Source organism: Mangifera indica, chromosome 1, assembly GCF_011075055.1.
Source record: "Mangifera indica cultivar Alphonso chromosome 1, CATAS_Mindica_2.1, whole genome shotgun sequence".
Classification (NCBI taxonomy): domain Eukaryota; kingdom Viridiplantae; phylum Streptophyta; class Magnoliopsida; order Sapindales; family Anacardiaceae; genus Mangifera; species Mangifera indica.
This window is the reverse complement of record NC_058137.1, coordinates 8698666-8716343: the sequence shown is the minus strand read 5'-3', so window position 1 is coordinate 8716343 and position 17678 is coordinate 8698666. Positions and strand designations below refer to the sequence as shown.

The 17678-nt window shown below is 29.8% G+C and overlaps 1 protein-coding gene across 2 annotated transcripts; it reads right to left on the bottom strand.

The window, feature by feature from the left end:
* Positions 1–1127: 1127 nt before the first annotated feature.
* Positions 1128–2828, bottom strand: LOC123227529 (ethylene-responsive transcription factor RAP2-4-like). Of its 2 annotated transcripts, XM_044652521.1 has the most exons (2): positions 2542–2828; positions 1128–2184 (listed from the first exon to the last, which is right to left on the bottom strand). In XM_044652521.1, the coding sequence occupies exon 2, from the start codon at positions 2177–2179 to the stop codon at positions 1406–1408; it is 774 nt and encodes a 257-aa protein (XP_044508456.1). In that variant the 5' UTR covers positions 2180–2184; positions 2542–2828; the 3' UTR covers positions 1128–1405. The 2 variants fall into 2 exon arrangements, with proteins under 2 accessions (XP_044508456.1, XP_044508448.1); XM_044652513.1 differs by having other exon boundaries at positions 1128–2828.
* Positions 2829–17678: the final 14850 nt, after the last annotated feature.

Genomic DNA, 17678 nt, shown 5'->3' with positions numbered 1-17678 from the left:
AATGAAATACGTTTTTAAATATTAGGTTTTTATTTAGTTTTTTCTTTATTAAAGTTAACCGTAAAAAATTACATATCATATCCTAACATTTTGAATTTTGAATTTAACATTTTAAAAAATTTTACTTGAGTTAGTTTACTACTCAAACTATCTCTTAGACGACATCCGAAAATTATATAATTTAGATGGGGATGTGCAATTCAGCACCACATGTTGAAGCGTGAAAGCATAGTGTTGATAATTTCCATATAGACATCTAAGATAAGTAAGATATTGAAGCCTAATGGGGAAACCCTATATGCTTTCATTATATTTTTAATTATTCTCAATTTGTTTTTTCCTCGATTGTTCAATAGATTGGGCCCTGGTAAAATATGATTGAGATAAGAGAAGAGAAATATAGGCACACAACATAGAAGATAAGGATGACTGAATTGAAGGAAAAGAAGTAATTTTTTATCCTTTCACTGTTATTGTTGATTTTGCCCGTGATTAAATTTAGGATAGGCAAATTGGGACAAAAGTATGAGATTGAAATTTGATTTAATTTGGTGTGACATGTCTCGATCAATCGATCAATTACATGAATAACAAAAAAAAGAAAATACCCACAATGAAATGGTGTTCAAATGGTATTGATAAATTAAATTTATAATTTAATTTTATAGTAGTTATCTTAATTATTGCATAATTAGAGTTTTAAGTTAAGAATTATTATTATTGTTATTATTATTTGGACTCCCTTAAAATGTTTTTAAAACATATATATATATATATATATATATATATATATATATATATATATATATATATATATATATATATATATAATATTTAATAATTTTTAAAATTCGTTTATTTATGACAAAAAATCCCTTAAAAACTATTTTTATAAAAAAATTTTACTACTTGTAGGCAAATAAATAAACCACTTTAATTATATAATATAAAATGTGTCCTTTCATTTCTTATCACCTAATCTTCTTTAATTTCCTTTTTCATCCAAAAGAGAATTTCCTTCATTTTCTCTTTGACCAAACACATTTAATTTTGGGAACACCACAAAACTTTCCTCACAATCACCATTAACATTTTCACCAAGAGCACATAAAAATTATACATGTACATACAAAACAAAGTACAATAATTCATTGATATGTCCAAAGCTGAAAATGTTTACAAGAGAGAAATTATTACTGATACACGACCATAATAATTAAAACTTTAAAACTCTCAATGGTCAAAGCATGGAAGCAAAAACACCAGCCGACCAAGATGGAGAGTGAGCTTCAATAAGCTTTGACATATATTAACATAGTAGCGTAATCTGCAATAGTTAAAAAATTCATTGCAGAAGCCACTATTGACTCTACAAAAGGAAAAGAAAGACCCTAAAAACATACGATTATTCTGATAGCTTTCTAATGGCTTCCCAATCGATCTCCACTGAAGGGTATTTTTCCAACCCAAAGTTTTCCATTTCATGTTCCCACTTTGTGTCATCGAAGTCGAGGAACGAAATCTCGGACTCAGGAGATGAACTGCCTGCAGTGTCGGAAGAAAACTCCGGAGATGAAGACTGAGCTTGAGGAACCACAACAACCGGCTTCGTTTCGGTTTCGCTTTCACAGGATTTTACAGTGTGTTGTTTTTGTGATGAATTTAAGGCCAAACTTTGGCAAATAGCTTGGAGTTTTGCATCAACAGAAGAAGGGAGAGGCTTGTAGTCGCCAAACTCTCCGGAAAGATGAGATCCCTGGTGATTGAGGTGGGGGAAATTGAGCCTGGCGAATTCTCCTCGGAGCTTGAAGGCGGCTCTGTCATAAGCCAAAGCGGCTTCTTCTGCAGTGTCAAATGTGCCGAGCCAGAGGCGGGTGCGGTTCTTGGGGAGTCTGATCTCGGCGACCCATTTGCCCCAGTGCCTTTGCCTCACGCCGCGGTAGAGTTTGGCGGGTTTTGGTGAGGAAGAGCCGGTGGTGTTGGCAGTGGCAACATGTTTCATGGGGACAGCTTTTGGGCTGAGATAGGTGGTGTGCTTTTGGTTGTAAAATGATGGTGTGGGTAAAGAAGATTGGTGGATTTGTTGCCGTTGGAGGTGGATTTGGGATTGAATTTGGAGGATTTGTGAAGGTGTGAGGTGGTTGAGGCCAATTGAACCAACTTGTTGCTCAAAACCCATGTACCCTTGAGAAAACATGTGAGTCGTGTTAGTTGAGTAGTAGGGGGAGCAATAGTCAGGTGACAAAAAGCTACAAGCTGTATCAGAAGAAGCATAAGATAAAGAAGACGGGGACGAAGAAGATGAAGAAGAAGCACTTTTCATGAAAGGTTCAAGTGCTTTCATCAACTCTTCCCTCAATGGATCTGAGAAGATTTTTGTTGATGTTGTGTTGTTATAAAAATCTATAGCTGCTGCCATGACTAAACCTGTTTCTTATCAAAACTAAAGAACAGGTATAACAGTTTTATACAGACAAAAACAAACCAAAACCAAATATAAAAATAAAAATAAAAACCAACTTTAAGGGAACAAAAACTAACCCTTTTAGTTGACGGAAGAAAAACTAAAAATTTTTACAACGCTTGGATCTCTATTCTGGATCATCTGCTTTCAAAAACACACTTCTGGTTTTTTTTTTTTTTTTTCTCCTTTAAAAATCAATCTTTGAGCTTGAAAACAGTTGATAACAGAAAGGGATTCAGAGGAGAGGGGAACTACAGAGGGGGATTGAAGATGAAAATAAGAACAGAAAATGATGCAAATAAAACACTCTGATTATTAACCTCACTTTGTTGTGTTTTCACTCTGCATCTTGAAGCTCAACTTCTTGTCATTATATAACCCAGGTTGCCCACAGCTTCGTCACTTTCTCTCTCTAATTAACCCTGATTAATTATCTTAATCTTTTTCTTAAGTTTGATTATTCATTTTTGGCTCTTGTCAACTTCGAAGATAACTTTATTCGATGAGGAATATCCAATGGGAACCTGTCACGTGGAGATGGAGGGGCAGCTGACGGTAATTATCTCTGGCTTTGCACGCGGGGCGAGGGATTGGTTGAGAGTTTGGAGTTTTTGATTCTTTTCAAGCTTTTGGAATTTAATGCTATTTTTGTCCTTTCCACTGTTGCTTGGGCCACTCTCGTCTCTGCCGCATCTAAATTATAAACTTTGAAGGCAACATTTCTGTGTTTTAGTACTATGATATTGAGCTAATCACCACCGTTGATCTAAAATGAAATGGGTTTTCCATACTATTGGTACTATATTTTTTTTTTTAATTATTCTTTGGAGGACTTCTATTAGTATCAATTCGCTGATTTAATAGCGTTAGCTTAAATTTTAATCTTTTACTATTATATTACATTTATAAACAAAATTAGAAGGGTATTAAATTTTTTACCATTAAAATCATACATTTCAAAAGTTTAACATTTATATCACAAAACCTACAGTAACTCCAAAGTACCCTTGCTTTTATTGTAGACGCGTGAACCATTCTCCTCGACATGACCCTTTGCTTGTTGGAAAATCTTTGGATTCTTGCTCTCATGACTATTTGATTGAAGCAACAACAAACTTTGGTTGAAATAAATTGCACCAAAGTCTTCACCGAACAAAGCTGACAACGATGCTAAAGCATTCACCAATCACATTAGACAATAACAATGCAACATCCATGATTGGCAACCGATGAAGCAATGGCAGCAAGACAAGTGAGTTTCTTTCCCCTTTTTCAGCATGTTAAATGGATTGTTATTTATGGGCATTTTGAACGGATTGTTGTTTATGAATTTGTTGAATGGATTATTGTTTATAGATTTAAGGGTTGGATAAGCATGTATTATGTTGTCGGTTGTTGTAATTTTGAGAACAAGTTGCGACCTCGCCAATCTGACCTTCAGTAGAAATTTTCGCATAATTTTGTTAGATTTCGAATGGGCTTTATTTGGAAAAACAAGTTGGCGAGGTCACCAATCCTTCCTTACCGACATCACCAACTTGTTCTTCAACCCTTAGTATAATTGTGTTTATATTTTTTTTTTTGATCTTATGCCAATGTAATCATTGATTTGGTTAATTTTTTTCAGAAATTTGTGATTAACTATCAGGAAGGAGTCTACATGTTCCATAAGGTGCTCGAATTTCAAGTGCACTTGACGTTTTGGATAAAGATAGATACCGTGATCATTATCAAGGACAAACTCATGGTGACTCAGAGAATGATATTTCGAACAACTTGTTTTAGGTGCTTATTGGATTTGGAGGAGACAAAGTTTAGCGTCATTTTTACACATGTAGTGTTACTTTGTATGATTAATTACGAGGACCAAGTGAGAGAAATATGATTCATATTAAACAATGTTAAGGTTCAATTAAGCCCTATTGAGTTTTTGCATGCGCTAGTGACTGGTTTGATCTTTGGGCATAACAAAGAGGTGTCTAACTATGTTAATTGTGCGGAGCAACCTCAATTGAAGGAGGAATACTTTCCAGTTATTAAAAGGTCATTAACCTATTTGGACATCAAGGATCCAAGTGAAGCACAAATTTAAGGAGACAATGACGAGGATACTCTGAAGTTTACAACATTGTATTTAGTATTTTTAGGATTATTAAGGGTGAATAATAGAAATGTCATCAAAGATTGTTTTTTGCATTTAGTCGATAATTTAGGTACATTTAGTTAATACCCATGGGGTTTGGTATCATAGAACAAGATAGTAGATTCCATGTGACAAGGCATACATAGCAAATATAATTATTATCAACAGCACTACCCACCTTACAAGAGGCGGATCCTTAAGGGTACCTACAATGTTATGGGATTTCTTATTGCATTCAAAGTAAGTATCACATAATCTATAAAGTTAAAATTTATATATAAAATTATAAATACTAATCATAAATGTTGTCTATTGTGCAATATTAGATTTACAAGACGATTAGAAACCTATCGTCTTATGTTAGTCTTTAAACAGATGATCAAGTCTCTTGTATACTAAAGTAGATGACCATTCTATTGTCGACTTGGGATGAAATTGGAAAAATTTGGAATGCTTCTCTAGTAAGTTAATTGTTTGATTTTCCATTTGATTAATTCTTACAAATTTTTGTTATGTTCTAGAAGGTATTACAACTGCATTGCATCCAACTTAGCTTGAGTAGGATTAATTCTTACAAATTTATATTATGTTCCAAGAGGTTATTACAATTACATTGTGTCCAACTTAGCTTAAGCAAGAGTTCGAATGGTACATACAGGCTTTAGAGTTCATGGGAGAGTAGACATTAGATACCTTATTAGATGATAGGGTGACAAAGTCAAATGATGAGGAGGATACCCAATTGGTATGTCATCCTACTTTCTGAGAACCCCTAGTAAGGTTATCGAGGTTCTCAATGGCTGTGTATCAAATCCCCCATCTCCTCATGGCAACTACCTAACTCTAGTATCACCCATACAAATGGCTAACCCCAAGAGAGCCCTTAAGCCAACCTCATTGTCCCAAATGCTTCCCATCATGGACAAGTGTCCCTTCGACACATGTTTACCTTCTACACCTCTTTTATCATGTATAACATCTTCTCCACAGATGTCTATCTCTCATGCCTTTTACCCTTAAGATTCTCAGAGGGTCTTTCATCATGTACAGGCATCTCCTCTATAAATGACCACTTCTCATACCTCTTACCTTTGAGAGTTTTAAAAGGTCTCCTTCATAAGGCACTTATTTCATAAGACTACATACAACAGTGTATTGAAGAACAGGAAATTATAAAAAATAGACAAAAGTAAGGGGGTTTAAGCAAAATTGCCCAAAAAATTCAGATTAAAGCAAAAATGCCCAACTTTTGTGAAATACCGAAACTGCCCATATATAAACCCAGCAAATTTTCCCTGTTCCCACTGTGAAATCACTATTCAAAAGCAGGGGAAATTTTGAAAATTTTCCCCTGTCCCACTGTGGACTAGATTTTCGACAATTTTTGTGGTTTTCGATAACCAAAAATGGCACAGCACGTTAGAATATCTTCCGTCATCTTATTTGAATCAAGTTATTGTTCATATTATTGAGATTTGAGTAAGATTTTGCGGTTTAGGGTTTAGGGTTTCGATTTTGAACAATGCTTGAAATGTTTTGATTCTTGGATGTTTTCGTTGAATTGGTTGAGGGGTTTTGTGTTATAACCTATGTAGATTTGATTTGTGTTGAAATTGGAGGCCGAAACAATCATTAAATTGGCCAAAAATTCATTCTAAAGAGATTGACAGTCGATAGTAGGAGCAGTGTTTCCCACTGTCGAACGATTTCTCCCACTGTCAACAGTGGGTTAGAGGGTTAATTAGCGTTTTCAAAAAATCGAGGAGCTGTGTGAGAGTCCTGAGTCCACTGCGGGGTTTTTTTTATATTTGCCACATCACAGTGGGTTGTTACCGTGTATATCATGTGTTGGGGGGGAATTTGTTTTTTTGAAACTGTAGGGGCACTAAGAGACTAGAAAATTATTGAAAGGCCAGGGAAAATATTGAATCTGTTTGTAATAGGAATTTTTTTAGGAGGTAAATTGAAATTTTTCTTGTCTAAGGTATCTCAACGTGTAGTTTTCGAATTTTATATCCGTTTTTTCTGATTTAGAGTTTTTCCATATGTAGTTTTCGAGTTTAAGATTCGGTTTTTTCGAATTTTGTGTTTTTTTGACACATTTTATGATGTGTTTTTTTATCGTTTTATGATATATCGATTCGTATTTTTCAGATTTTAGAAGAATTTTTTGATTGTTGTCATTTTAGGGTATTCAACATTTAGAATTCGGATTTCAGTTCCCTTTTTTTGAATTTCACCGTTTTATCTTATATTGACTCGTATTTTCCAAATTTCTGAATAATTTTTCGATTTTTGCCATTCTAAGATATTTCAACTTTTAGAATTCGAATTTCAGTTTCGTTTTTTTGAATTTCACTGTTTTAAGATATATCGACTCGTATTTTTCAAATTTTCGAAGAATTTTTTTATTCTTGCCATTTTAGGGTATTTCAACTTTTAGAATTCGAATTTCAGTTTTGTTTTTTTGAATTTCATTGTTTTAAGATATATAGACTCGTATTTTCTAGATTTCTAAAGAATTTTTCGATTCTTACCATTTTCGGGTATTTCAACTTTTAGAATTCGAATTTCAGTTCTGTTTTTTGAATTTCACCGTTTTAAGATACCGAAATATTATTATTTACCTTTTGTCATTTCTTTTTTTATTGTTTGCTATTTTTCATCTTTTTATGTGCGTATGTGTATGATGTACTTTATTTGATTTTCTTTTTTATTGTTTTCTATTTCTTTACTATCAAACGTTAGATGAAATAAAGAAATACTCAAACAACTCATTCTAACAAATATAAAATGAAGAAATAATTTGTACTAAAGTTATTATATCACATATCAATACAATTACACATTTGAAATAATAATAAAAATACATTGGTTACATGTAATTGAAGTACAACAATGATGAATCATATAACTAACAAAACTGATTTCACCAAATGTCAAGATCTTGTCCCTTTGCCTTTTTTAGATAAACGCTGCGGGGCGGAGGTCGGTACGGGTGCTGGGCTTTTACATTGGGTTTGTACGTGTCCTGGTTCATGGCAACGGCTACAAATCCTTGGTGTCATTTGGTGTAATCGATCTGTGTAATCGGCTACAAAATGGCAACGGCAACGGCAACGACAATGGCAATGGCAACGGCTACAAAATCGATAATCTGATACCGAGTCTGTGTAATCAGTCGAACCTCCAAACGTGTAGACTTTGATAGACGACTGTTGATCTTCTCCTTCGCCTAAGGGGTGAAAAAGTTAGGACATTCGTCTGTAATTTGAAAAAATATTAACAACACATTGGTAATATCCAAAACTAAGGGGAAAGTACACGAGAAAAAAAATTTAATTAATAACTATTTGATACTTACTTGCATGGTTTCTTCTCTCGTAAACCCATCGTTGCATGGTACCACGAATGAACTCTAGGAGCATTGTGATGGGTAGGTCTCGTGCATATCTAACAAGGGCATTAAATGACTCAGTGAAGTTAGTGGTCATGATGTTGTAACGATGCCCCAAAAAGTACGCTTTACTCCAACGCTCAAATCTGACATCACGTAGATAAGCTCCAGCTTAAGGGTTCATTGAGTCAAGAGATTGCATCATCGCCCCAAATTCTAATTCTGTGTATGATTTTGCGGCTTTCCAATATGCCCCCACAACCTGTAAGATGGAAAAAATTATGAGAACTGATTATAATTAAAATGTATGAAAAAGATAAATTGTTACAATTTTAATTACTTGTTTAAACATATTTCATTGTGTTGTTGCCACCTTGAATCCATTCTCCCTGATAACGAATCGATGCATAACTATCCATTTTAATTATCAATCCTGCAATGACAAGTTTTTAAAAATAATTATTCATTTATAATAAAAAAATATGTAATAACTATGTAAAACAGTTGTACAATTATTAATATAAAAAAACTTCTCATATTTTTCTAATATTTTATTTAACCCCCTATAATTATTTAACAATTTATATAACACTCTCGTATATTATCTTATATCAAAATGCATCTATCTATTCTTAACGTTCCATTTAAAATGTTTTTATAATATCTATACTTTCAAATAGATATTCAAATTTTATACTTTGAAATACTTTAAAATGTCAATAATCAAAAATTTCTTTAGAAATCTGGAAAATACGAGTCGATATATTATAAAACGGTAATTTTTTAAAAAATAGAACTGAAATTTAAATTCTAAAAGTTGAAATATCCTAGAATGACAATAATCGAAAAATTCATCAAAAATCTAGAAAATACAAGTCGATATATCCTAAAATGGTGAAATTCAAAAAAACGGAACTGAAATTCGAATTCTAAAAGTTAAAATACCCTAGAATGACAACAATCAAAATTTTCTTTAGAAATTTGAGAAATTCGAGTCGATATATCATAAAATGGTGATTTTCAAAAAACTAGAACTGAAATTCAAATTCTAAAAGTTGAAATACCCTAGAATGGTAACAATTGAAAAATTCATCAAAAATCTAGAAAACACGAGTCGATATATCATAAAACGATGAAATTCAAAAAAACGGAACTGAAATTTGAATTCTAAAAGTTGAAATACCCTAGAATGGCAACAATCAAAAAATTCTTTGAAAATCTGAAAAACACGAGTCGATATATCATAAAACGGTAAAATTCGAAAAAACAAAACTAAAATTCGAATTCTAAAAGTTGAAATACCCTAGAATGGCAACAATCAAAAAATTCTTCAGAAATCTGGAAAATATGAGTCGAAATATCCTAAAACAGTGAAATTCGAAAAAACCTAAAATTTCATTTATAATGCTCCTACAATGTTTAATGTCAAAATACCCCCTAATTTTAATAACATTTCATTTGACCCCTCAATTATCTTTTTTTTTTATTTAACACCCTTGTATATTGTCTTGTATCAAAGCAATATATATATATTCTTAACATGTTATATAAATCCTGTATATATTGTATAACATCAAAAAAAACCCATATTTATCTAAATTTTATTTAACCCCCCATATATGTCTAACATTGCATTTGACCCATATATTATGACATATAAATTAGATTTAACAAATAAAATTAAGTTTTTAGGCTAAGATTGGTATAAATACCTTTTTTTGATGAATAGTCTTTTTTCAAATCAAATTCAGAAATACGAACTTCTTCTATCCGAACGAAATCCTACTAATTGATCTTGAATAAAAATGAGAGTGAGAGTGAGTGTTTGAGTGATATGAGAAGTGTGTGTAATAAAAGTGAATGAGGACGATTTATCTAGATGAGGGAAAGGGTAATTTTGGTATTTTAGAAAAAGTTATGAAATAAAGAAATATCAAAATGCCCTTACAATGTTTAATATCAAAATACCCCTTAATTTTAATAAAATTTCATTTAACCCCTCGTAGTGAGTGAGGAAGGTTTATATAAATGAGGGGAAGGGTAATTTTGATATTTTAGAAAAAGTCATGGCCATTTTTGCTTAGGAATAGTGAATTGGGCATTTTTGCTTGAAAATAGTGACTTTGGGCATTTTTGCTTAGTGGGAGGGTATTTTGGCTATTTTTTATAATTTCCCATTGAAGAACTGTAGCTTCTCATATAGCATGTCTCTGTAATCAGTTTTTAGATGCAATAACATCTTAACCAATAGGCTACGATAATGCAAGGCGAGTGGCAATAACTCCTTCAATAGCAAGGAACAATGATGCGTAAAAAGATGCAACAACTTCATTAGCAACAAGCATTGAAGCTTCATAGGGAGATATAAAAGCTTCATCGACAACAGGCAATGATTCTTCATAAAGAGATACAAGAACTCTAGTCCTCTCTAATGCATCATATGACAACACTTAAGGTTTGTATTTATAGAGACTGAGATTAGTACAAGTTAATATCCTCTTTAATTTTCTTATTATTTTATTTGTGTTATAGTAAAATATTAAAAAAAACAATTTGTTTAGGTAAATGTGCCCCCGGAGGATAATATGCAACTATAAAAGGATGTCCCACCAGAAAGGTTGAGAAGGCTTGGACAATGAAAAAACAGTCAACACTTAGTCATGTTCTTAAAAAAGGAAAACAGTCAATAAGTCCTTTCACATATCTTATGAAGACACAAAAGATTGTTCAAGTTAAGAACAAACAACCCATAGATGTTTGCCTTATCAGCTTGGCATTGGGTGAATACTATATAGCATTCAGTGTGTGGTATGGTAATGTTTCTGATAATGATAGTAGGTGTGTCTTCCTCATCAGACCTGATACTATGACTGTATATATATGAGCAAAGGCCCTTAATGAACCTCATTAGTAACTCAAGGGAAATAGTTGGAAAACATGGTATACACCATTCTTATGTTGTCATTTATTTTACTTCTCACGTTCTACTTACGATTTAACATCTTTTTGCACACAAAACATTGAAGCTTTCCTGGGAATACTTCAAAAATATTTTTTAAATAGTAACTGGGCTACAGTCTCGACTCAATTCATGGCACTTCTCCTATCTCACACACACGAGTTCAAACATATAAGCTAGAAATATTATATGGTAGTTACAAAAACCATACTGAGCATAAGACATTACTTTTGCCACCAACACAATGATTGAATGATGGTGATAAGATATAATGGCTAAGTCTATAACATCAAGAACCTACATATCGATTCCCTCTTTATGTCTAATACTGAAAACTAGTAGATAAATTCGATTATTGTCATCTTTCACAATAGCAATGAAAAGAGATCGAAGGTATTTTTCCTTCAAATATGAAGCATTAATGTGAATCACCAAACAATAAAATTGTTAGAACTCTCTGATAGAATAACCCAAAGCCATGAAGAAAAATTAGAACCTATTTTACATTTCAATATCAATACATGTCATGATTCTTAGGTTTTTAAGCTCCAAAATATGACAATACTCAAGTAAAAGCATAAAAAACTCCTCTAAAGATCCTCGTAATACATTGCTTGCATGTATAAAATGTCGATCTTGTACTTATTTGTCATATTAGAAATAATTTCCTTTTGTCGATAAATGCAATCAACCATAAACATTGATTTAGGAATGTTTTGCAATGACTCTGCACCAACTTATCTATGGTATGAAAAAATTTGATTCCATGGACAAATGTATATCTCATCCATTTGTCATAACACCCAGTAATCTCCATCTGCCTTCCTTGTTGCTCATGCCTACCATTGACATTGTTCATGTATGCACTAAATCTCATACTACTCGCTATCAGAGTAATCGACTTTTCATTGAATATCTGTCGTTAACACATATGTTTAAAATAATGTTTTCAATTTTGTCTTCGAATTATAAAAGCTCATTACTTTTAAACAATTGTTTATTTATGTTTTCCAATTACTAATACCTATGTTTTCAACATCCACAATAGACTTTAGAGCCCATTAAAATGGATTAGGATTATGAATGTGACTTTTATATACTTCAATATCTATGGAGTCATGACATCTTATGCTATATTTGGCCTTATCATTACAAGCATTGTTTTGACTTCTTCTAATGTCTTGGCTCAATATGCAATACATGTCATCAATATTATCAAACCCTAAAAATTCATCATCATTGTCATCATCATCATTACCCTCCGTTTCATAATCCTCATCCATATGACCATCATTATCATCATCACCATGATTCACTTCATACTCCTAGAAACTTTGTGGTTGTGTCCAGTTGTCTGTCAAATAATCCTATATTTCTTCCTCATGAACATCTTTAACTTATAGATTGTCTCTTCCTTTAATAGGACTCTTGATAACATAGAGTTTTGTCTGTCCTCATAAACTTCTTGCTACAACCATCACATACTAAATGTTATCGTCATCTACAATCTTAATTAGATCTACCAATGCATCATTAGTTATAAATATGTGGAAATTTGACTAACTTCAATCGATTTTGAGGTGATAGCATATTTTCACCACCAATCCTTCAAAATCAACACTCGTGTCAATACAGGTAGGTCTCTCATTGCCACCGACATACTCATCACATTATCATTACTTGAAACTCATTACCCTTTATAGCGAATCTTAAATGCAATTTTTTCCATCTTTTGGTTAAACTAAACCTAAAACATGAAACAAATAACCTTGGATAACTAATTGGGAATTCATGTGTCAAAAAGAACAGGTTGGTAAGATTGCCTACCCTTGGCGACCTTGCCAATGGTTGACAAGATCATCTATGGTTGGCTACCTCATCGAACAATTTTTCATGTTGTTTTTTATTTAGAATTTACCTGAATCTTCATCAAGTCATTCCCAATTTAACTATCAATATTACAACTATATTATAACAACATTAAACAATATAATAATATGAAATGACAACATTAAACAATAGCTAAAATTATATTTCACATAAATAGCCTACTTTGTCTAGCATACATTCTTTTATTTTCAATTGTTAAACAAAAAATTACATAACATAATGGGTATAAATCAATACTGATCTAGATTTGAATGATTTTCCCGCAAGATCTTTCAAAGATATATGATTTTTAGAGTGAAAAGGTCGACTCTCCCTCTCTTGTGTTTATAAGGTTGAAGATAAGGGTAATTTAGTTATTCAGCCAACTTTGTAATATAAACATTTAGTGTGTGAAAAGTGTGGTAAATTTGTATAGGCAAACTCATTTTATGGCAAAAATTTCAATATCCCAAATTTGAAAGTTCAATATTTAACAAATTTCAATAGGTAGAGACATTTGCATCATAATCTCAAAAAAATTTATGTTATACAATAAATTTAGTGCACACATTATTAAGTACATAATTAGATATACAGATGATTTGTTATCATATGTTTTATTAATTTTAAATTAAGATAAAATAATATATAATCAGATAATAATATATTATTTATATGTCTAATTATATATTCAAAAATATATATACATATAATTACTCTATGATGAATAATTAAAAATAAATAAAATAAAATGTATATCATTTTTTCACTAAAGAATTTCATAAGTGTGGACATCTCTGCAAAATAAGTTACCTCACTTTCATCTAATATTTTATTATTGGGCTAGGCAAGTCTCCGTATGATACTCAAGTGTTTCCCTAACTTATAAAAAACGTTTTGTTTATTTTTTTTATTAATTTGAAAAATCAAGTGTTTCCCTATTTCTCATCCAACGGCTGAAAATGAGTCACACCATGAGTCATAGTCTTCAGAAGCATACCGGACAGTCTAGTCTAGAGTAACCCAAAGTCACAATAAATTAAAATAAAATTAGGTCTTTGTTAATTAATAATTGAAAATTTGGTTAAATAGATGAAGTGGGTATTGAAAGTAGTGGTGCAGAATTGATAAAAGAAATTAACTAGAGTTAAGCATGGTTAGGTTTTGGCATGCGCGATCATATCCATGTGACAAATTTGTGAGTGGTATAAGATATCGCCAATTGCGGCGCCTGGTTGATTTTTTTGTGAGAAAGAGACGTTAGATTCATTCTAGAGATGAGTGAAGGGTTAGGAATGGATTGGTTCATCACGCAAATCAAGGAGAATGGTTACCTATCTAACCCATCTACCTCTTAACTAATTATGGTTAATATAGGATTATAGTTTTAAAAAAAATATTATAACGAATGTATTTATCTCCAATTAGTCAGGAAATATAATATTAATTCATAGAGCGCCCTTACTTGAAGTTAATCAAAGATTTTTTTATTTTTATTTGGTTTTGAAAGAAATAAAAATTTGTGATAATTTTTTTTTGTTATTAATAGTGATTCATCAAGTAATATAAATAAGAATTTGGTTATTATTTTTATTTTAAATATTAAAATATTATTAATGTAATTTTAATTTGATTATAATTTTATTTTTATTTATGAATTTTTCAAAGATAAAAATATTCATATTTTTAATTAATATGATAAGTAATATAAAAATATTTTAAAATAATTATACTCAAACACATTTAAGAAAAAAATAATATTTTAGTATTTTTTATTGTCTCAACTAAATATAATAATAATTTATATTTACTAATTATACTTACCAGTTTTATTTAATATAATAACAATTTATATCTAATAATATTTTAAGTTATTTATTTTTATAGTAATTTTTTATTTAGTATGTTTAATCCGGGTTATTTTTTATTATAAAAAAATTACTATAAGGATAAATTAACTATAAGATTACTGAGTATAAAATATTATTATGTTTGATAAAAATTTATTAGTATAAATAATTATTGTGTTTAGTTGAATATAATAAAATATTACTAAGATGTTATTTTACTTGAATATCATTAGATATAATTATAGTAAAATATTTTTTAAATTATTTATTATATTAATTAAAAATGAGAGTATTTTTACCTTTAAAAAGTTAATAAGTAAAGCATAAATATAAAAAATCAAAATTACTATATTAATCTTTTAATAATTAAGGAAAAATTGTAATTATATTTTATCTTATATTAATGTTACTTTGTTGCATTATGTATTCATGTGTAGAAGATTTTTTCTAGCATTTGGATATTTGTATAAGATATTTGTTAGAGTTAGTAATTCGAGTTGCAAAATAAAGCTTCTGAGGCACCTTTTCCCGAACAAGAAAGAGATTCATCAATAAAGATATAGATGAAAATAGCCAAAATTCTCGTAATTAAAAACATGATAAATATATCTTTAATTTATTTTCTCTTCTACATATTTTCTAACTTTTTATATATTGAATTATTTTTAAAATTTTTGAATTAGAGTAGTAATATGAGTATAATATTTATATATAACTTTATATATAAATAGCGATATATCATCATATGATTAGATAATTAAAAATTAAAGATAAAATAATATTTAATTATATAATAATATATTATTATTTATACATAAAATTTATATATATAATAATATTATTTAAATTATTATAAATATCTTTTATTATTTAATAAATATTTTATTATTGATTTAGGATGGGAGAAAAGCTGAAAGGTGAAAATGCAGAAAGAGGAAGGAAACAGAAAATTGCAGTCAAAGTGGAGACGGAAAGATTTTCTCTAGATATTCAAAATCTAAATTGCCATATCTAATATAAATCAATCATGAAATTGGAATCTAACCTAACTCTTGCCTAGTTAGTTAGTGTCGGTATGATGTGGCACTTATTGAGGAGGGTTTAGTTTGAAAATTATTTTATTATTAAAATTTAATAAATTATTTTAAATATAAATTATTTTAAAATTTATTAGGTATAAATAATTATTGTATTAGATTAAAGATAATAAAAAAATTAATATATTAATATATTTAAATATAATTATTTTAAAATATATTTTATGTTATTTGTTATTTAATAAAAAATAAAATTATTTTTGTTTTAAAAAATTAATAAATAAATATTAATTATAATAAAATAAAAATTACCTACTAATCTTTAAATATTTATAGTAAAGATGAAGATCAAATTATTTTTTATATTATTTATCATATTATTATTAATAATAAAAATTATTAAAATATTTTATTATTTATAAATTAAATAAAATAATATAAATAATAAAAATAATTTTTAATATCCTAATCAAACACCCCATAAGTGTGTATTAAATTTACATACATTGGAAGAGGATGAACCACGGTTAGTGATTGAGTTAGCTTGTTTGTTTGCGTATTCAAGTCCAAGTCAGAATTCGGAATCGAGAGCGACCGAAGAAGTTGCGTACGAAGCAAGCGAGAACATCAAATTGCGTGAAGTAGGGCCCACTAAAATAAAATATGGGACCTACACAGACGTGGCCGCACTTACTCTCAATCTAAAACGTGTACATCACTTTCCACAGACGCAAAACACCTAATCCCATCTCTCTCATCTATTAATTTCATGAAGATTGACTTTGACCCTCTTGACACCTCTCTAATATCTCCATTATTGGCACACATTATTATGCCCTGAAACCATATAATAATTATTGTGATTTTTACTTAATAACCTTGAGAAAAAAAATCTTAAATTGATGATGGGAAATCCATCAATATTAAAAATTTCCACAACTTTACATAAACCAATTAATTTTCCTATATGAAATAAGGAATACTACTAACCAATGTATTTTATACGTTTTTGAATTTTCTTTTAAAACATTATTTATATTAATTCTGCATATCCCTGTTTTAATACTCTGATATCATAAGGGGGTCAATGAAAATTAATAAAATAATTAATACAACAACTCCCACATAAATTTTACTAAAATGACAAATTTAGAATTGTAAAGTTTACAACATACAAACTATAGCTTTGTGAGACAAAATGGGTTTCAATTTTCAAAAATATTTATTAATTTGAGGGGCATCTTTTTATTTTTATATTTTTTAAAATGACTTCACTCAATTGCTTAGTACCCACATCAAATGCAACTGTCGTTTTGGCAGGTTCTAATTGGAGGAATAATTTTAAGTGAGATTAGAGGTTCATGAAGAGTTAATTGACTATTGAGAGACATGAATGGCTAAATATTAATGAATTATATTTGTTATTTAGATGCCTTTGTCATTTAATCCAATAATTTAAGGGCATGTTCTTAATCGTGGATTGGTTTCTTCAATTTCCTAAAGAAAATTTAAATTATATAAGATTGATTTTTCAAATTTTAAGTTTATATCAAGAAATAATTTTTTTTCAAATAAAAATAATTTAATAATACAATGCAATAAGAACAATATAACATAAAATAGGGATTAATGACATATATATGTTTGATGAAATCAATTAGCATATGGTAATCTCGATTAATAATTTATTCACATAATTTCAAATTTAAAAAAAAAATGCCATTATATTCTGAGAGACATGGTTTTCACTGAATTCAAAAGTTACAATAATAATTAAAAAAAAAAAAAAACCTTAATAAGAGATCATTTTTGGAACTATAAGAGCAAATAATGGATTTGAACAAGAAAAGTTCAGTTTTGATATGGTAACTTATACTACTAGGCAAAGCTACACAGACAGATTAACACTGAGAATTATAAGTTAAAATTCAAAGATTACCAACACAACCTTCAGTTGAA